The following is a 20,589-nucleotide window of genomic DNA, read 5'->3' on the forward strand; positions in this document are numbered from 1 at the left end:
GCTGAGATCAGGCCACTGCACTGCAGCCTGGGCGACAGAGTGAGACTCCGTCTCAAAAAAAAAAAAAAAAAATGCTTAGTGTAGGCCTGGCGTGGTGGCTCATGCCTGTAATGCCAGCACTTTGGGAGGCTGAGGCAGGCGTATCACTTGAGGTTGGGAGTTCGAGACCAGTCTGATCAACAGGGTGAAACCCTATCTCTACTAAATATACAAAAATTAGCCGGGCATGTTGGCGCATGCCTGTAATCCCAGCTACTCGGGAGGCTGAGGCAGGAGAATCGCTTGAACCCGGGAGGCAGAGGTTGAAGTGAGCCGAGATTGTGCCACTGTACTCCAGCCTGGGCGACAGAGTGAGACTCAATCTCAAAAAAAATAAAAAATAAAATAAAAAAAAATAATGCTTAATAGGAGGAGGTTGCCCTCCCCCCGCCAAAAATGCCTGGGACAATAGCCAGCACACAGTAAGCATTAACACATGATTGATCATTATTAATATTATTAATTAATTAAAATAATATAACTATTGTTGATATTGTAACTTAAACATTTCCCTGGCAGTCTTGGGAATGGGCTGCGTGGCCTTGTGGGTGGCACAGGTGAGAAGAGTGAGGAACGCACATCTCTTCTCTCGGCCTGCAGCTGGGAGAGGCAGAACCAGTGGGCAAAGCAGGAGTAGGGTACATAGAGGGGCAGGGTCCGCCCGAGGAAGGCCCAGGAACTGGGGTGACAAGGAGAGCAAGGGAATGAGTGTGACATCTCAGAGGGGAGAAGGAGCCGCCCCTAGAGGCAGCCTGGGCCAGTGACTGTGCTTCGTTGGGGCAAACACTGGCCCTTGAGAAAGACTGGCTCCCACTGGCTGCTAAGAGGGAGCAGCTGGTCTAAGTGGGACACCAGAGGGGTAGGGGAGAAGGGAGAGATGAAGGCAGAAACTGGCCCACTTATCCCCATGTTACAGATAGGGCCTCAAATCTTGCCTGCTCAGGATGTTTTGCTTATGATAGGACAGATTGTGGTTAGACATCATGGTGAACTTCCTATCTCAGGGACTAGAGATACTGGAGCAGAGGAGTGAGGATGAGTGTGGAACTTATGTCTTTGAGGGCTTTTCGGAACTAAGAAATCCTAGGGTAGTGTGGACTAGGGGAGCCCACTGGCTCAGGAATTCCCTAAGTGGGCAGAGCAGTGCAGGGGCAGGCCAGGCTATAAGCTGAAGGCCATGGGTAATAGGAAGTAGATGCAGGCCCTCCAGGCCTGCCACCCCAGGAAGTAGCTATGCCCTCCCCTTCACTATGGACTTGCAAGGAGGCTGAGTGGTGGCCCGAGAGGTCCTGGGAGGTGGACAGGGCTGGGAGGACCCCTATTTTTCTCTGTCAGAGGTCAGTAAGGGTCCCCAGAGAGTGCCAGGCCCAGAAACCGACAGCCATACGCAACTCAGAATGGCCCAGCTCCCTGGCCTCAGGTTCTGCCAGGTCTCCATCCTTGAGAGGCCACAGGGTGGAGCTGGGGATCTGGGGTGGGGGACAAAGAACCAGGGAGGATGCTTTCCCACCCCCAGGGAGCTCAAGCCGCTGCTGCCATGGTTACATCTGCTTCCTGTTTGATTCATCTCAAACAGCAGAAGTGGAGGTGGGGTGGGGGGCGACGCTGGCTCCTTGCTCAGGCGGCCGCTGCGTGGGGCTGTTTACAACAGCCGCGTGTGGGATTCCCAGAAAGAGACTCCAAACCGGACATCCTGCGGCTGCAAAATACCCAGGTGTCAAGAGCTAAAAATAGCTGCCTCAGGGCCCCAGCTGCCCCGAGGTGGCAAGAAAGAGGCATGCTCGCTGTGGAGGCAGGAGGCTGGCCTCGCCACCCTTATATCCAGCCTCCTGCTTGGTGTGCAGGAGCTTCTCTGTCCCCTTGCCTCGGACTGACGGAGGCCTTCGTCTGGGTAGGCAGACATCCTGGCTGGCTCACCTGGCAGCTAAGCCTCTGCCCTGATGGGCAGCTGGCTTCTCTGCCAATACAGAGAAATGGTGGAGCTTGCTTTGGGACGCTAATGAGAGAGTCCTAGAGGGACTTGGGAGCTTCTAGAGAAGGGATATGGCAGGGCACTGAGAGCAAGGGAGTTGGAGCTGAGGGTCCTCTAAGACCCCAACCCATTGGCAGCCCCCTGTTCCCAGCATACAGTCCCCAAATCATTGCTTGGTTTCTACAAAGTCAACAGTTGCTCCAAATGATTCTTTGGGATTGTCTTCATGGGCACCCAAAGATGACATAGCTTCTGCCCTCTCACCCGCACGGGGCTGGGGATTGCTGCTGGCATGGATCTCTGTGGGGCTGTGTGATTTTTTTCATCTTTCTGCATGCCCATCTAGGTCCTGCATGTGTCCTGTGCTGGCTGGCCTGTGGCGAGTGGGAATGCTGGGGAGGAGGGGTGGAGTGTATTGGTTGAGAGCGTGGATTCTGAAGCCCAATTTCCTGGGCTCAAGTCCCAGCTGAACCTCTACCACTTGTCTGTGGCCTCAGACAAGTTATCTAATACTGCTGGGCCTCAGTGTACTCATTTAGCTAATGGGGATAAAACAAAAAATACCTCATAGGTTTGTCATGAGGACTAGATCAGTTAGCAAATGTAAGGCACTTAGAACAACTCCTAGCACATAATAAGGTGTTCGCTTACAAAAGTTCAGGTGGAAGAGAAAGGGAAGAGTTGGGAGAGGCTGGCGATAAGAGATAGGGCAGGGGGCTGGGCATGGTGGCTCATACCTGTAATCCTAACACTTTGGGAAGCCGAGGTGGGCAAATCACCTGAGGACGGGGTTTGAGACCAGCCTGGCTAACATGGCAAAACACCGTCTCTACTAAAAATACAAAAATTAGCTGGGCTTGGTGGCTAATGCCTGTAGTCCAAGCTACTTGGGAGGCTGAGGGAGGAGAATTGCTTGAACCCAGGAGGCAGAGGTTGCAGTGAGCTGAGATTGTGCCACTGCACTCCAGCCTGGGTGACAGAGCAAGACTCCATCTCAAAAAAAAAAAAAAAAAAAAAGAGCAAGTGAGCAAGATGGGGCAGGGGCATGCATCCAGGAGAAAATGGTCTGTGGTAGAGGAGGGAGGAGAGTTGGGAGCAGACACTGAAATGCTAATGCCAGGAAGGAGGCTGCAGACAAGTGCAGCAGGCAAACTACCATGAAGGAAACCACCCCCCCCCCACCCGCCCGCATGTGTTGGGTGCATCACAGACAGCATTGCTAATCTCAGGTGACCTCTTTGAAGTAGGTATTCTTTTGTTTTGTTGTTGTTGTTGTTGTTTTTGAGACAGAGTCTTGCTCTGTCGCCCAGGCTGGAGTGCAGTGGTGTAATCTCAGCTCACTGCAGCCTCCACCTCCTGGGTTCAAGCGATTCTTGTGCCTCAGCCTCCCAAGTAGCGGAGACTACATGCTCCCGCCACCATGCCTAATTTTTGTATTTTTATTAGAGATGGGATTTCACCATGTTGGCCAAGCTGGTCTCGAACTCCTGACCTCAAGTAATCTACCCGTCTTGGCCTCCCAAAGTTCTGGGATTATAGGCGTGAGCCCCCACGCCCAGCCTGAAGTAGGTATTCTTATCTCCTGGTTACAGATGGGGCAGCCTGAGCAGGTTAAATTGTGTTTCTGGCTTGCCTTGCCAGTCACTGAGGGAGTCGGGGCTTAAACCCAGTCCCATCTGACCGCAAAGCAAATGTCCTGTGTGCTTCAGACCTTCGATTCCCTCACATTTTGTGGCCTGCCGGACCTCATGTGGCGGGGGCTTCCAGCCCACTCTCAGCTCCCTGCTGAGTTCTGGATAAATCTAAGCAAGAAGCATTCAGTGCCAATCAATGAGCAGTATAGAGAATTTCTGGAAGGGAGACACAAGAAGCTGTTAGAAAGGGTGGCTTCCAGGGACGTTCTAGGGAGTCTGGGATGAATGAGAAACTTATCCTAACAACTTTTGGGCTCTCTGAATTTTTTTAGTATCTGCAAGTATTGTACTTGTTCAAATATGTTTAAGGCTGCAGGCTGTATTCTAAACTCCTTGAAAGTGAGAACCAGGTTTCACTCATATTTCCGTCTTTTCAACCCCTAGATCAGTGACTTCCCATGGAAGTAGTACCTGCATTCGGGGTCGACCTTTGGGTTTCCCCTGTACTGGTCTGGCCTGGCCTGGCTGGACCACTGGCTGGCTGGGTGGCTGTGACCTCGCCCCTTCTTTCTCTTTCCTCCTCTGTCAAATGAGAGTGTTGGTCTGAATGATCTCTAAAGCCTGGAAGAGGAGCTGATCCTCTGTGCTCAGCCCCGACTCTGTGTCAGGGAGGCCTGGCAACCACAGTGTTCCTTCTCCTGTTTATTTATTCTTGGATCTTCCTGAAGCTATTTCACTACCAGCCTTCATCTTCTCTGCCAGCCCCATGGAGACTCAAGCTTTTTCCAGCCTGTGTCAGGGAAAGAGAACCAGAGACCGCAACCTCGGGTGTGAAGGGAGTCAGCTCTGAACCCAGGACTATGGCCTCCTGCCACTGCCTGCTTTCCTCTTGCTGCTGGGGCCTAGGTCTTCTTGCTGCTGCTTCCTTTTCAGCTAATCAAGAGTCCAGGGAGGTGGGAACAGCCTCAACAAAGACATTGAAGGTGAGCGAGGAGGATCGCTTGAGCCCAGGAGTTATAGACCAGCCTGGGCAACAGGGGAAAACTTTGTCTCTACAAAAAAACAAACCAAAACAAAAAAATTTAGCCAGGCATGGTGGTGCATACTGTAGTCCCAGCTACTTGGGGGGCTGAGGCAGGAGAATCACCTGAACCCAGGAGGTCAACTCTGCAGTGAGCCTTGTTCATACCACTGCACGCCAGCCTGGGCATCAGAACAAGACCGTACCTCAAAAAAAAAAAAAAAAGACACTGGAGGCATTGGGAGAGGGCATTCTAGGTGGCAGTGCTCCTTTCTGTCCCACTGAAGACATGAAGCTCCTGGGAGAGCAGGTGGTCGGCAAGGCTCAGGTTTTCATCCACCTTGTGCAGATCTAGGAGGCAAAGTCATACCTGCTGGGCAGGGAGGACCAAGCTTGGAGCCTGAGGCAATAAGGTAGGAGCAGTAGGTAGGTCAGTTTGTTCCAGGTGCTTAGACTTGTGTTTGTATCTACTCTGGAGGTTGCTGAGGGCTGGGGTGCACCCATTGGAACAGGGGCTCCATAGGTTTTTGGGTAAAATCAGGTGTTCTGGTTTAAGAAGGTGACTTGCTGGCCCACGTGCCCCAGTGCCAAGTAAACTGTTTCTTAAGTCTGACTGCAGTTGCCTCCAAAGAAGATAGAAAAGGGTAGAGTAGCCAGGATTCCAAAAAGGAGAGCTCTCCAACCTGGCAGAGAGCCATGTGGAGAAGGTTCCAGTGCGAGACAGTATTCCTGGTACCTTGGGTCCATTTACTTCTCTCTTTTTTTTTTCAGGCTGACCCCAAATTAGTAGTAACAGCCCTTGGAGAGAGGCAGTGATGGGAAAAGAGGTCCCCACACTCAAGCCAGGACTGGGATGCAGCATGTTCATGTTCTGGCTTCAGTTCAGCTACTAACGGGGTGCCATTAGATACCTTTCCTCTCTCTAGGACACAAAGAGAGCTGTTCCCAGGTCTTATCTCTGTTGCTCTGGGCTCTTCTGAACTTGATGGCCCTCAGCACGGGGCCAGGGAGTGGGGGAAAAGCAGAACTTTTTCCAGGAGTTGCTATTGGAAGCAGCCCCCATTGCCAACACACACGCACACATGCACACATGCACACAGCTTTTCTGGACAGACTTTATACTATGGATTATCACCACAAAACATCCCTTTGGGTCCTGGTAGCCAACACCACAGAGTTCAGGGTCATTAATTTTTCTCCTATCCAGAGAGTGCATGGTGTCCAGAATCTGTGGTTACCAGGGGAGCAAGGCGCAGAGAACCTGGCTCTGCTCCCAAGCATGAATGCTTCTGACCAGCCCCTGGGCAGGGACTGGGGAGGTGGGACAGAATTCCCAGGAGGCAGGGGACTCAGCCTGACACAGTCTCTGGGAGTGCACCCTGGAGCCCAGTCCAGAAACCTCTGGGAGGACTAGGTCCTGCGGAAGAAAGAAGAGGTACTAAGAAAGCCTGGGATTGGGGGTCACCATGTCGTGGGGAGGGGAGTTTGCCTCTGAGGCCCACCACCTTGAGAACTATGCATGCTGTGTCTCAGGCAGGTTGTCAGGAGAGAATCATTGTGTTTGATTTGCCAGTTACTAACAGATCCTGCCATGTGCCGAGTGAGGTGTTTGGTGCAGATGGCCATGGCTTCCACAGGGCACCACAGAGATCATGATAAATGAAGTGTCAAGGTAGTAGACACAGAGCGAGTGCTGTGGAAAAGGAGGAGGGGAGAGGTCACGGGGAGCTTCCCAAGGAGATGGACTTGGGCTGGACCTCAGAGGATGGGCAGAATTTAAATAGGTAGAGCAGCATTTTCTGACCGAACTTTGTCACCCAAAGCGTGGGATGTTTTGAGGGCAGTCGGTGGGAGTCTCCCTGTGCCCAGGCTGCCCCTCCCCCAGCAGCGCCTGCCTGCAGGAAGTTCTCATTTCTCAGCTCTGAAGAGGAACTGTGGCTGCCTCTGTGACACAGAACCAAAGGAGCACCCTGGCAGTTTCTCAAAAAATACCCCTTTTGCCCCAAGTCTGGCCAGCAGAGGGCTTCTGTGTCCACCCATACCCTCTCCAGGCAGCCTCTGGGTCTCCTGGCCTCCTGTCCCCTTGACCCTGAACTGGACAGCAAGAGGGAAAGGTGTCTGTCTTGGACAGGTGGCCTCAGGACTCATCTCTGTCTTCTCCAACCCCAGCTGGCCTCCACGTCCCCTGGGGGCCTTCTGCTGCTGACCAGAAAATCTGACCAGCTATAGGTTTTCTTGCTGGGCTTAGGAGCCTGAGAGAGGCAGCCATTTCCAAAAGAAAATATTTCTGTCTCAGATAATCTGGGAAAGAGGCTGAGTAGGTCCCTCCTCTGAGGAAACAGAGGCAGCAGGACATAGGATGGGGCAGTGTGAGGAAAAGGGTCTGCACGATGGGGTCCTTAGGCTGTGCACTCCTGCCCTTACCACTTCACAGTTGCCACCAGATCTGACTTGACCTCCGGGCCATGACCCAGTCCCTCCCCCACTCTGGAAACCTCTGTGTCCCCTCTTGCTCCATTCACTCCCACTTGGGAGGCTGTGAGCAGGCCAGGTTCCCTCTCTCCAGGCCTGTTCCTCCCCATCTCCTCCTGTCCCCACAGCCGTCCCCCCAGCCGGGCTCTCCCACCTCTGGCCCCACCTCACCTCTCGGCCCTCTTCTTTCCCTCGGGCGGGCGATGGGAACCTGGTTTGGCTGCCCAGGGAAGATCGTATCTGAGCACAGGAGGGAGGGCTAAGGGTATTGCTGGGTGACCTGAGGCCTCCTTAGGTTCTTGTTCTGTCTGAGCTCAAGTCATTTAGAGTGAGTGACTTGAGGAAGAGGGAGCTGGGAGCCCTTTTCACCAGCAGGGGTATTGGAGAAGTCGAACGGGGTGGGGTCTTCTCATTTTGATTAACTTCTGGTGGAGGTCCCAGGCTTTGGCGTGCTCAAGCTTGGAGTGGCAGGGAGCAGGCCTGGCTTGACTCTCTTTCCTTCCTGCTCCCTCTCCTCACCCCTCCCTGCAGCTCTTTCACTCCGTCTCTCTTCTCTCTACAGATGGGACCCAGGTGAGCCCGGGTGCCCACTATCGCAGCCCCACTGGCACAGGTAAGAGTCAAGCCCGGGGGAGCCCATGGTAGGGAGTGGAAGATGAGGGGTGGAAAGGCTGTAAGAAGGCGAGAAGCTGAGGGGTTAGAGAAGCAGGATCGCTGCCTGATCTGCCAGAGAGCCAGGAGGGGGGACTCCAGGGAGGGGCGAGGAGCTGGGGTAAGAGAGGCAGCTCTGGATGCTGGCTGGGCGCAGTGCTAGGAAACACAACAGGAAAAGGAAACACAGGATGCCCTTCTTGTTCTTGCTGGGAGCAGTGAAACAGGAAGGAAAGTAAGAAGCTAATATTTATACTGAGATCCCTGCCCCATGTCAGGCACCAGGCAAGGTGTGTTCTTGTGTGTGGACTCATTCAGTTCTCACGCCGGCTCTGCAAGGTGGGCATGGCAGCCCTTGCAGAGCCCTTGCTCTGCTGGAGGGGAAGTGTTCTCTCACCGTCTGCGCCTCCTCCCTCTGCTGGCCCGAGCCTCCTCTGCTGCTAGTCTGCCCTGGGGAAGGACTGGACTTCCTGCTGCTGCTTTGGTTTAGGACATGCCCATGGGGCCAGGTCTGGACTAGACGCGGTCTGCCCTTCCTTCAGCGCAGCCAATAGCAACTGAGGGCGTACTGAGTGCAAGATACACAGCCTGATGCCTAATAATTCCATGTAACAGGGAGAAATGGAGTCCAGGTATCCTCCTTGCTTTAGTCCTGGCTGTTGAAAAGCTAACAGGCAGGTTAGGGAGGAAGCAAACACAAATACAAAGAGAAAAAAAAATAGTAGAATGCAGTAATAATGAGAGGACACTGATTCATGAGTTTATCCATTTGTTCAAGAATCATTAATGAGCTCTGTCTCTGTGCCAGGGTACTTTCCTCGACATTTTAGGAGAGACACCGATTTATTCATTGATTCTATGTTTGTGGAGTGCCTGTCATGTGGTAGGTACTATTCTAGGTGCTGGGAATAATAAGCAATGCATGAAACCAAGTCCCCGCCCTATGGAGCTTAACTCAGACATGGTGCCTGCCCACAGATCACTGATCCTGGTATGGAACGGCCACATGATTGGAGTCCAGAAGAGGGACGGATGCTAGACGCTGGCTAGGTCCAGGGATGAGGGAGGACTCCAGCTGAGCTTTGAGCAGAGAGTAGGATTTGGAAAAGTAGAATGTTGGGATGAGGACAGCACAGGCAGGGGGACATTGTGAACAAAAGGTCAGAGAACAGAAGAGACGTGGATTTGTGACAGGTGGAAGCTGATGGCCAAGGTGGAAGGTTCATGTTCAGATGCAGACCAAGTTGAGAGAAGCCAAGTTAGGACCAGACTGTGGAGCCTCAGGAATGCTACAGCACCCCAAAAAGTATTTCCAGGGCTCCAGGCAGAGCCCATCCTGTATTCCCTTCTGCCGTGGAGGCAATGGCCATGCAGAGTGTGGGGGAAGGGCCGCTGCTGGGGGCTGCTCACAATCCGTGTGTGGCTGAAGCCACTGGTCTTCGGTCCAGGTGGCTGGCCTTGGTTCCCCCAGGCCCCTCTTGCATAATCAGGGGAGTCACCCCAGGAAACCAGGACACAGAACATGGAAGAACTGAAACCCTTCCTGGGGCAGGAGTGTTTTCGTATTCAAAACCCAGACTCAACCCAAATGAGAATCTGGATTTCTTGAGAGGCACCGTGAACAAGGGGTGGGGCATCAAAGCTGTGCATTTTCTACTGCGGGCGGCGTCTGGGTGCATAGCCATCACCGTCCCTCTGGGCCTCTTGATATTTGGGGGCATGGCGGGCACCTCCTTGCTGGGGTCCTGTCTTGTGTTCATGTCACAGTCAGGGAATGTTAGAGTGACTGCCCTTTAATGACAGCCTACTGCAAACCCCTCTTCTTTGCTTAGTGAGACAGCCCCTTGAGGGGAGGTGAATTACTGAAAGTTGGTGGAAAACTGGAGTACCTGCCTTGGTAGGACCAGAACCCATGCTAGCTCTGCCCCTAGCTGGGTGACTTTGGATAGGGCCCTTCACCTCCGAGACTCAGTTTCCTTTTTAGAATAACGAGATAGTAATGACTACCCCCCAGGGCCAGTGGGTTGATGAGGTGAGAGGGTTTTGTAGATGTTCACTCGCAAGTGCTGTAGATGTAAAGATTGTGGTTAGGAGTGGCCGGCTTGGGCCTGGAGGCTATGATTTCTGACTCCTGGACTGGTACTTTGCCACAGGCCTTTCCAGCCCTCCTCAGCCCCAATCCCTGAGGACAGTCTGTGGCTGCCCCACTGGGAGATACCCAGCTTTGGAATTGCTGAAGGAGACCTCTCCAGGAAGGCTTCTCCACTTGTGTGCCCCACCATGGGGCCGGCCTGCTCCTACCCCACCCACTTCCCCTTCTCCAGGATAAGCCCGATGCAACAGCTCCATCTCCCAGTGTCTCAGCCTCTCTGGCTGCTCAGCCCAGCCTGGTCCAGCTGGCTATGCTGGCATGGACCCTAGTCTGGTGGCTAGTTATAAATAGCCCCTGCACCCACAGCCTTGGCAGGGTGCTCCTAGCATGGGTGCAGAGGATTCTTGAGAAGAGGCAGCCGTGCCTGCCATCCTGACCATGCCAGGCCCAGAGCTGCCGTGGAGGCACCCAGGAGCAGGCCCAAGGGCACATGGGCCCTGTGAGCTGAGGAAGCTGCCCTGGGCACAGGGTTTTGCAGGCCCAACGTGGCTGGTCAGGGCTGGCTGTAGGCTTGAGGCATCACTTTTATCTCATGACTGGGGATAGAGCATGGGAGGGTGGCGACCCAGAGGGCCTGTGAGGCTTGGGACTGGAGGCGGAACAAAGTGGGCCTGTTTGCCTGCCTGATTGCTTCCTTTGAGCCCAACTCATTAAAGGGCAGCTGGGCAAATCCTCTGATTCCAGGGAGGGATGAAGGGAGGGAGAAGGCAGGGCCAAGAATGTCCCACCATAGGACGATGTCCCATCATAGATCACCGTAGCCCTCAGCTCCAGGCCCAGGGAGGAGCATGTTTAGTGGAAGAGCACGGTGGTGAAGTCGGAAGGCTCCATTCCAGCACCACCAGCGATACAGTGTAACTGCGTTCAGTTCTGTGACTTTTTCTCACGAGTAAAATGGAATTGATAACACCTACCTTGCAGGACCGTGACAGGATTAAGTGAGGAAAACCCCATGAGAGTGTTTTGCCATTGTCAAGAGAGCCTGAGGGAGGCTGATGGAGGACCAGGCTGTAGTCATGCCCCCGAGGACAAACTTTCCAGCTTACCCTGCTCCCTCTCTCTGTCCCCAGGCTGCCCCAGGCCCTGTGCAGACACACCAGGCCCTCAGCCCCAGCCCATGGACCTGCGGGTGGGCCAGCGGCCCCCAGTGGAGCCCCCACCAGAGCCCACATTGCTGGCCCTGCAGCGTCCCCAGCGCCTGCACCACCACCTCTTCCTAGCAGGCCTGCAGCAGCAGCGCTCGGTGGAGCCCATGAGGGTAAAGATGGAGCTCCCTGCACGTGGGGCCACCTTGAGCTTGGTCCCCAGCCTCCCCGCCTTCAGCCTCCCTAGACCCCAGTCTCAGTCCTCAACTTCTTGTTCCTTTCTGGGCTGCCGGCCCTGCCCACAGCTCTCCATGGACACACCGATGCCCGAGTTGCAGGTGGGACCCCAGGAACAAGAGTTGCGGCAGCTTCTCCACAAGGACAAGAGCAAGCGAAGTAAGGAGGACACCGCCCCAGCCCAGCCCAGCCCCACCAGCCGGGTGCCTGTGGCTGCCTGTGTAGCTTGTGAGGGGTGAGGTGGGAGGGGCGCAGCCAGCTGAGCCGAGGCTTTCCCCCTGCTTGCCTGGGCTCCGCCTGTGAATGTGTGTGGGATGTGGGGTCAGGTGGGGAGTGTCTGGAGGCTTCAGGGAGGGGTAGGGCCTCGGTCTTGGCTCTTGCGCGGGGAGTCCCTGGGACGCCTCCTACTGAGGATGGGGACAGGGCAGTGGCCAGGGAGTGCCATGAGGCTGCCTGTCCACCCACCTCCAGCCCCTTCGTGACTCTGCCCCTACAGGTGCTGTAGCCAGCAGTGTGGTCAAGCAGAAGCTGGCAGAGGTGATTCTGAAAAAACAGCAGGCAGCCCTAGAGAGAACAGTCCATTCCAACAGCCCTGGCATTCCCTACAGGTAACACCCTCCTCACCTGCCCTCCTGTCCCCACATGCAGCCTCCACCCCCACCCCCGTGTTAGCCATGAGCACACACACACGCCTCCTTCCTCCCCAGCTGCCACAACCAGTCCTTAACCTTCCTCTAAACATAATGCCCCCAAGCCCCTCTCTCAACTGATACGTGCCCTCTTCTCTCTTTAAATTCTCTCCCCACCCCCACCCCACCCGAGGCCCTTCACACACACATACACACACCCTACTGGCTTTTTTCTTGCACATGAGCCCCTTCTCTCTTTATATTTTCCCTGAGCACAAAAATGTCCTGGTTCCCAGAGCAGGTTCCTAGTGCAGGTGACAGAGCCCCCAGTGGGCTCTTCACCTACGCACCAAGCACCTGGCTTCTATGCCTAGGTCAGAGCTCTGCACTGTAGCTGCTGGAGAGGACAGGTGGCCCACTGCTGCCACCTGGAGATGGTCTCCATTCCTACCAGCCCCACCTTGCCCAGCCCCACAGGTCCCAGGGCTGGTGCTCAGGGCGGTGCCCGTGCAGTGTCCCCACCCCTCTGAAGCAGCCTTGGCACTCATTCTGTAGAACCCTGGAGCCCCTGGAGACGGAAGGAGCCGCCCGCTCCATGCTCAGCAGCTTTTTGCCTCCTGTTCCCAGCCTGCCCAGTGACCCCCCAGAGCACTTCCCTTTGCGCAAGACAGGTGAGCTGGACAAACAGGTGGGACCTTCCAGGCAAAGGAAGGGGGAAGGGCCTTGGACGTAGGGGAGGAGTGTGCAGGGGTGGGCGGGCTGGACTGGGTCAGGCCAGGGGATCGTCGGTAGGCTAAGATCTTCGTCTGGTTCTGCCTTCTCTTTCCTTGACTGATAGAGATGACTGGGACTGAGGGACTAAAGGGTGGAAAAAAGAAGGGTTGGGGGGGCCTGAGTGACGCTGGTGCTCCCTGCAGTCTCTGAGCCCAACCTGAAGCTGCGCTATAAGCCCAAGAAGTCCCTGGAGCGGAGGAAGAATCCACTGCTCCGAAAGGAAAGTGCGCCCCCCAGCCTCCGGCGGCGGCCTGCAGAGACCCTCGGAGGTGAGGGCCGGCTGAGCGGGTGCAGTTGCCATCCTCAAACCTGGCTGGTCTTGTCTCTTTGGGTCAGGCCCCACCTAGACAGGGGTCCCCTCCTTAGGACTGCCATGCCTGGTTGTATGGGGGGTGTCCCACATACTTGCCGAAGCACGGGAGTTGGGGCTGAAACCCAGTCCCTGCTCTATTAGCTAAGGTGACATCTCCCAGAAAAGGGGACACCCTTCAAAAAATTGTGCAGAGGTTCTGTAGGCCAAAGGTGGCCTGCCTTCTTCCTGCTCTTATGGGAAGAAAGCAGGAGGCGAGGCGCGGTGGCTCACGCCTATAATCCCAGCACTTTGGGAGGCCGAGGCAGGTTGATTACCTGAGGTTAGGAGTTTGAGACCAACCTGGCTAACATGGTGAAACCGTGTCTCTACTAACAATACAAAAATTAGCCGGGCATGGTGGTGCATGCCTGTAGTCTCAGCTACTTGGGAGGCTGAGCCAGGAGAATCGCTTGAACCCAAGAGGTGGAGGTTGCAGTGAGCTGAGATTGTGCCATTGCACTCCAGCCTGGGAAACAGAGCAAGACTCCGTCTCAAAAAGAAAAAAGAAAAAAAGGGAAAGCAGGAAGCAAAGGTGCCCGTTAAGGAAGGGGCTGCTCCTGGGTCTCCTGCACCAGGTGGCCTGGCTGTGCCCTCCTGCCCACCCTGGCCTCTGACTGCACTTCCCTCTCTCCCCAACCCTCAGACTCCTCCCCAAGTAGTAGCAGCACGCCTGCGTCAGGGTGCAGCTCCCCCAATGACAGCGAGCACGGCCCCAATCCCATCCTGGGCTCGGAGGTAAGGCCTTGCCGAGACTGGGCTTTCCTGGGGCAGTTCTGAGGCTCAGTCTTCTTCCAGCAAGCGGCCCTACCCGGGCTGGGGCTGCAGGGTCTGGGCAGCCCCTGCCAGAGCCTCCTGGGTGTTCTGGGGAAGGTGCGCTGGGGTAGAGGTCTGGGACCGGTGACCCTCGCCCTGCTCCCTATGGCAGGCGCTCTTGGGCCAGCGGCTGCGGCTGCAGGAGACTTCTCTGGCCCCGTTCGCCTTGCCGACAGTGTCCTTGCTGCCCGCAATCACGCTGGGGCTGCCCGCCCCTGCCAGGGTGAGTGGCTGGGGTGCCCACCCCCACTCCAAGCCCCCCCAGCTTCTTTCACTCCCTTTTCCTGCTGCCTCACCCTAACACCTTCATTGTTCTCTGCTGGAATCTTCTCCCCCATGACTTCTCCCGCCTCTCCCCCAGGCTGACAGTGACCGCAGGACCCATCCGACTCTGGGCCCTCGGGGGCCGATCCTGGGGAGCCCCCACACTCCCCTCTTCCTGCCCCATGGCCTGGAGCCCGAGGCTGGGGGCACTTTGCCCTCTCGCCTGCAGCCCATTCTCCTCTTGGACCCCTCAGGCTCTCATGCCCCGCTGCTGACTGGTGAGTCTGCTGCTTCTCTAGGGAAGGGGCTGGGTCCCTGCATCCTGCTAAGGGCCAAGCTTAGGATGGGCCCATCCTTCCTCCCCATCTCTGTCCCCCTGTTCTGCGCATCACCCTGCTGCACCCTGACTCCCCACCCTATACCCTCACTTCCTTCCATTGCTCCCTGTGGTTCCCTCCTTATTCCACCCCCCGATTCTTTCCAGTGCCCGGGCTTGGGCCCTTGCCCTTCCACTTTGCCCAGTCCTTAATGACCACCGAGCGGCTCTCCGGGTCAGGTCTCCACTGGCCACTGAGCCGGACTCGCTCAGAGCCCCTGCCCCCCAGTGCCACCGCTCCCCCACCGCCGGGCCCCATGCAGCCCCGCCTGGAGCAACTCAAAACTCACGTCCAGGTGATCAAGGTGAGAGGAATTGGGTAGTGGAGGTGTTGAGGGGGTGCTTAACTGGGACCTTAGGGGCTGAAAGAAGAGGGGTGCTTAGAAAGGGCAGGGACCTGGAGGACAAAAGAAGGGGATGTGACTTCTGGGAGCCCAGAGCTGTGTGGCAGCTGGAGTCCTAGCAAGATGATTGCTGCCTGGCCCAGCGCACTACCTCCCACCCCATGCCCCTCGCTCCACCATGGCTTCTCAGCCAGGGGTCTCCCCTCCCCAGAGGTCAGCCAAACCGAGTGAGAAGCCCCGGCTGCGGCAGATACCTTCGGCTGAAGACCTGGAGACAGATGGTGGGGGACCGGGCCAAGTGGTAGACGATGGCCTGGAGCACAGGGAGCTGAGCCATGGGCAGCCTGAGGCCAGAGGCCCTGCTCCTCTCCAGCAGCACCCCCAGGTATGGCAGTCCCCACCTGCCCCTCAGAAAGTGTCCTCAGAAGACTCTGGCGCCTGGCATAAGATGGGGAAGGGAGAGAGATACGACATTAGTGCAAGAGGCAGCTCTAGGACCCATGGTTGCCCTATAAGATCCTGGGTGCTGGATCCACACCAAGGTGTAGGCGCACACACACACACATGCACACTCACACACCCATATACACACATACACACAACAGCTTGCCAGTCCCAGGTGAAGCAGGTCCCTTTTCCAGCAGGGAGTCTGGCCTTTCCTGGAGCCACACACACTCCTGCCCTGGCGTGTCTCCCTCTTTCCAGAAAGGTGGCTAGGGCCAGAGGTGGAATGGAGCCAGGCTCCAGCATGTCCAGCAGAATGCTCTCACTGTGGGAATCAAGACCCAGTGCATTAGCTTGCCAGAGCTGTTGGGATATGTGCTATAGGCTGGGTGCCTTAAACAGCAGGCATTTACCTTCTCACAGTTCTGGAGGCTGGAAGTCGAAATCGAGGTGTTGGTAGAGTTGGTTCCTTCTGGTGGCTGTGAGTGTGAGCGCAGGGGCTGTTCCAGGTCTCTCTCCTTGGCTCGTGGATGGTCATCTTCTTCCTGTGGCTTCACGTGGTTTCCCTCTGTGTGTGTGTGTCCAGATTTCCTCTTCCTATAAGGACGACAGTCATACTGGGTTAAGGCCCACCCTAACGACCTCGTTTGAATTTGATTACTTCTGTTTGTAAAGACCCTATCTCTGAATAAGGTCATGTTTAGAGGTACTGGGGGTTGGGACTTCAGCATATAAATTTGAGGGTGGGGAACATAATTCAATCCATAACACATGATGACAGGCCACATACATGTTCTTGAGCAGTTACACAGTCCAGGAGACGAGGACATCCTGGTCAGCGCAAGATCCAGCGCCCCTCCCCTGGTTCCTGGCTTTGGAGTCCCAAGGGCCCGGGGAGCTCTGATGGAATGAGTGGTCAGTCTGGGGTGCAAGCCTTTCAGGGGGCTGCAGGGGTCAGGGGGCTTAGAGAGTCAAAGGCCAGAGCCCCACTGGACAGCAGGTCTAGGTTTATCGTGGAATCTCTCTAGGAAAGGGGCCTGCTTGGCAGTTCCCGAGACCTCAGGCAGAAGTAGAGGGAGCAGGACCCTGAGGCACTGGAGACCAAGGCCTCATCTTTCCCCTAGGTGTTGCTCTGGGAACAGCAGCGACTGGCTGGGCGGCTCCCCCGGGGCAGCACCGGGGACACTGTGCTGCTTCCTCTGGCTCAGGGTGGGCACCGGCCTCTGTCCCGGGCTCAGTCTTCCCCAGCCGCACCTGCCTCACTGTCAGCCCCAGAACCTGCCAGCCAGGCCCGAGTCCTCTCCAGCTCAGAGACCCCTGCCAGGACCCTGCCCTTCACCACAGGTGAGCCCAGGAGGAGGGTGGCAGGTGGAGGGAGGGGCTCGGCTGCATGAGTCCATGTGGGTGTCGTGGTGTCACTTGGGACGTTTTTAGAGGCCACAGAGCGCTTAGCCTTGTTAGGCCCACGCAGTACCCATGGAGCACATGGAACAGCTGGTTATTGCATTTGGCCTTTGAGGACCAAGGCTCAGGAAATCTAAGGTGACAAAGCCTATGGTCAAATAGCAAGTAGTAGTCAAGCCAGGATAAGAATTCCAGTCTCCCGCCAATGCTCTCAGACCTTTTGAAAATGATATTTATGACTGTTTGCTCTGCTTGTAAAAAGAGCTCAGAAGTATTTTAGACATTTTGAAGAGTACAGAAAAACCTAAGAAGAAAAGAAAAATCATCAACCAGTATCCCACCACCCAGAAGTAACGCCTCTGAAATTCTGCTGTATTTCAGTCCAGGCTTTGTTCTGGCCATATGTACATGTACAGATGCCATGAACACATGAACTATGTTTTGTATCCTACTTAGTTAACATATTATGAATGCTTCTTGGCATAATTAGTCTTTAAAACCGAGAGTCTCATAGTATTTTATCATTGTATTTCATTTTTACTGAGGGATTCCTTATCAGTTAGACATTTAGATTACAGTTTATTTGAATTTCCTTATGCATAAATCTTTCCTCATGCTTGGGATTATTTCCCGAGGTTCACTGTAAAGGAGTAGCATTCCTGGGTCACATGGTGTGAGCATTATGAGAGTCGTTGGTGTCCTAGACGCACAGAAATTGACCCTCCCACCCGCAATGCACAGGACCCTCCTCTGAAGACCTCCCACGGGTCAGACTGAAATAGTCACTTCTCCGAAGCTGGATTTGTCTTATCACACGGTCCAGTGTCATTGTGGGCTTCTTAGCTCCCGGTTTTGGGGTTTCCTAGGAATTCTTTCCCCTCCCAACACCCCTTGGTAACCTCTCTGGGTTCATGACACCCATGTGAGACGCTGTACGTTAGACCTCGACTTCATGCTTTGCTCTGAGCACTTGAGTGCCTGATGCTGGGCCCTCGAGTGCTGGGCCACCCAGCAGTCGTGTCCGCATGTGGGAAGGCCATGGCTCTGTGGCAGCCGTGTTGGCTGGAGCTGTGTTGGTGTGTTGGCTGCCGCCACCTGGGCAAGTGTCTGGGCGTGTGTGGACAGGTGTGAGGGGCTGGGGCTGGGGCAGGGGGCAGGATGAAATGCAGGCCTGTGTGGGTGTGAGGGGTGTGTGCCTGCCCGGCTCCGTGTGGGTGCCTGCTGTGGCGGTGCTGGCATTTTCTCTGCAGCCAAGGCCATGGGGCGTGAGGACTCCCTGGGTCCCCGCTCTGACCCTTGCTCCCGCAGGGCTGATCTATGACTCGGTCATGCTGAAGCACCAGTGCTCCTGCGGTGACAACAGCAGGCACCCGGAGCACGCCGGCCGCATCCAGAGCATCTGGTCCCGGCTGCAGGAGCGGGGTCTCCGGAGCCAGTGTGAGGTGAGGAGGTGCCGGTGGGGCCCGAGGAATGGGTGGAGGGAGGAGTCATGGGAGGGGAGGGGTGGGGGGCCCTGGGGCCCGTGAGAGATGAGGGGCACATGGGCTGGTGGTGATGGGAGGGAAGGGGCGAGCATGGGCTCAGAGCTCTGTGGTCCCCTGTTCAGTGTCTCCGAGGCCGGAAGGCCTCCCTGGAGGAGCTGCAGTCGGTCCACTCTGAGCGGCACGTGCTCCTCTACGGCACCAACCCGCTCAGCCGCCTCAAACTGGACAACGGGAAGCTGGCAGGTAAGGGCCTAGTGGCCCTGTCTCCCCGTGCCCACTCACCTCACCCAGCTCCCATGCACTCCTGTCTTGGCTCTGCCCGCCCGGCCGGCCTCCTCCCACGCCCTGGACGTCCCTACTCCAGCTTGCTGCCGAGCCCCTCCGCCACCCACCTCCACCTCTCCCTTCCATATTTCTCTCCCCCAATACTCACCCAGCCCTGCTATCTGGGTTCCCTGCTCCCTATTGGGCCAAAGGCTGAGAGTATTCACGCTGACGTGGGCTGGGCCTCTCCTCGCAGGGCTCCTGGCACAGCGGATGTTTGTGATGCTGCCCTGTGGTGGGGTTGGGGTAAGTGTGCCCAAGGGTCTGAGGGGGCATTGCCAGGGCTCTCAGCTCTCCTCCCTGTGGTTCTCCCAGGCCCAGCCCCTGCAGAACCTCTGCTTGTTATGGTTCTGCCAGACAGGGTGGGCCAGGGACTTCCTGAGGTGCCCTCTGCAGCAGGAAGCTCCTTTTGGACAGGCGTGTCTCGGACCCACAGTGTCCCCCGAATGCGGAGCCCAGCCTAAGCCTCGCCCCTAGAAGGTGTCTGGTAGAGGTTGAGTGAGGTTTCAGGAGCAGGGCCAAGGCTGGGGCTTAGGATCATCTCTCCCTTCAGAGACCCCCATGATTGGGCACTGGCCGCCAGGCTGCTCTGTCTGCTCTGAAGTGGGGTACCTCAGCCTGGTCCCCAGACCTTGGGCTGCCTGGCGTGACGTCATGGTGGTGCCTCCAGTGTCCTTGGCGATCCCAGCACTTCCCTACTCCGGGACACAGCCCCAAACTCACGAGCTTTGCTTCCTCAGTCCTCACCCCTTTGTGAAGGGAGCTTCCCGCCCCCTCTGGCTCAGCTCTCCTCGCCTAACACTATCTCTGCAGTAGTTTCTCAAGCAAGGTGTGTAGAGGCAGGGGACGGAGGCCTCATTCTGGAGGGAAAGTGGGAGCTGTAGCTGGTGGGGGACTTTGGGAGGCAGTCAGTGCCCTATTCACAACTTCCCATTTCTTGCCACTTTCTGGTTTTTCCAACTGTTGTTGCTTCTGTTTTCTCCTCCCTCCTCTCCCTCTCTGTCTTTCCCTCTCTCTCTCTTTCTCCAGCCTCTTGCGACTCTCTCTGCCTTCCTCGCCTCTCTTGGTCTGCCTCGCCCTTCCCATCTCCCCATCATGCCCCCCGGCCCCTCCCTAGCCTTGAGGCCCAGGGACTGGGTTTGGGGGGCCTCCCAGCCTGGGCTAGGGGCCCTGAGTGGAAGACAGTGGTGCAGACGGCCCCTCCAGCTCCGACCGTCCCGCAGGGCCTGAGCAGAGTCAGCTGGGGCTTAAAACCCCCTCCCGGCCCAAACCCCAAGTCCCGCCCAGGTAACGCCATGCCCCCTCCCCTGACCGGGGAGGCAGGCGTGATGCTGCCAGCAGAGTGCTGGCCAGATAATGGGCTGGTGCTGGGACTTAAGCTGGGAAAAAGTCATGCTGGGATTGGGGGACACAGGAGGCCTTGCCTTTGGGCGGTGGGGCACTGGGGAGGCAGCGCTGTCTGCCCAGCTCCCTGCCCCTGGGGTCCTGGCCGTGGGGTGGGGACCGCCCCCTTGGGCCCTGGCTCCTGTGTGAAGCCTTGGATGATGCGGGCCCTGACTCTGGCTCCCGCAGGTGGACACTGACACCATCTGGAATGAGCTGCATTCCTCCAATGCAGCCCGCTGGGCCGCTGGCAGTGTCACTGACCTCGCCTTCAAAGTGGCTTCTCGTGAGCTGAAGGTAGGAGGTTTGGGTTGAAGGTGGACACACCACAAAGGAGGCAGCAGAGTGGGGTAGTGCGGAATCTAGGCCCAGAACCCCAGGCATTGCGTTCATCTTAGAAATTGCCACAGGGTTTTCGAGGGGAAATTGAGGGCTCTGGGGACCAGGTTCAGATTTAAACTGTTGGGGTACGTTCATGCAGCTGTGGGAGAGAGCTGTCTGTTGATTGACAAGCATTCTTCCTTTTTCCAGAATGGTTTCGCTGTGGTGCGGCCCCCAGGACACCATGCAGATCATGCAACAGCCATGTAAGGCTAGGGGAAGACCTGGGTGGGATGAGGTTGGGGGGCAAGCCCCCAGGAACTTCCTTTAGGGACATTCTTTCTTATTCCCTGAGCTTGCTCAGGCTGGGCCAACCCAGGGGCCTGGGGAGGTGAGGGCATGGGGGGAGAATGG

General features: G+C 56.3%; 1 protein-coding gene across 1 annotated transcript in view; it reads left to right on the top strand.

The window, feature by feature from the left end:
- HDAC7 (histone deacetylase 7) overlaps positions 1-20,589 on the top strand; it is a 38,357-nt gene that overhangs the window by 10,879 nt on the left and 6,889 nt on the right. The window contains exons 2-18 of the mRNA XM_011987675.1: positions 7,701-7,751; positions 11,012-11,199; positions 11,332-11,422; positions 11,760-11,871; positions 12,448-12,563; positions 12,810-12,935; positions 13,662-13,753; positions 13,944-14,054; positions 14,193-14,373; positions 14,580-14,776; positions 15,027-15,200; positions 16,384-16,603; positions 17,972-18,105; positions 18,270-18,390; positions 18,668-18,717; positions 20,044-20,151; positions 20,386-20,441. Of these exons, the coding sequence (XP_011843065.1) occupies positions 11,059-11,199; positions 11,332-11,422; positions 11,760-11,871; positions 12,448-12,563; positions 12,810-12,935; positions 13,662-13,753; positions 13,944-14,054; positions 14,193-14,373; positions 14,580-14,776; positions 15,027-15,200; positions 16,384-16,603; positions 17,972-18,105; positions 18,270-18,390; positions 18,668-18,717; positions 20,044-20,151; positions 20,386-20,441 (2,030 nt within the window). The 5' untranslated portion in view covers positions 7,701-7,751; positions 11,012-11,058. The remainder of the gene's footprint in view (positions 1-7,700; positions 7,752-11,011; positions 11,200-11,331; positions 11,423-11,759; positions 11,872-12,447; positions 12,564-12,809; positions 12,936-13,661; positions 13,754-13,943; positions 14,055-14,192; positions 14,374-14,579; positions 14,777-15,026; positions 15,201-16,383; positions 16,604-17,971; positions 18,106-18,269; positions 18,391-18,667; positions 18,718-20,043; positions 20,152-20,385; positions 20,442-20,589) is intronic.

The sequence above is a fragment of the Mandrillus leucophaeus genome, unplaced genomic scaffold (genome assembly GCF_000951045.1).
Source record: "Mandrillus leucophaeus isolate KB7577 unplaced genomic scaffold, Mleu.le_1.0 Scaffold313, whole genome shotgun sequence".
Lineage (NCBI taxonomy): Eukaryota > Metazoa > Chordata > Mammalia > Primates > Cercopithecidae > Mandrillus > Mandrillus leucophaeus.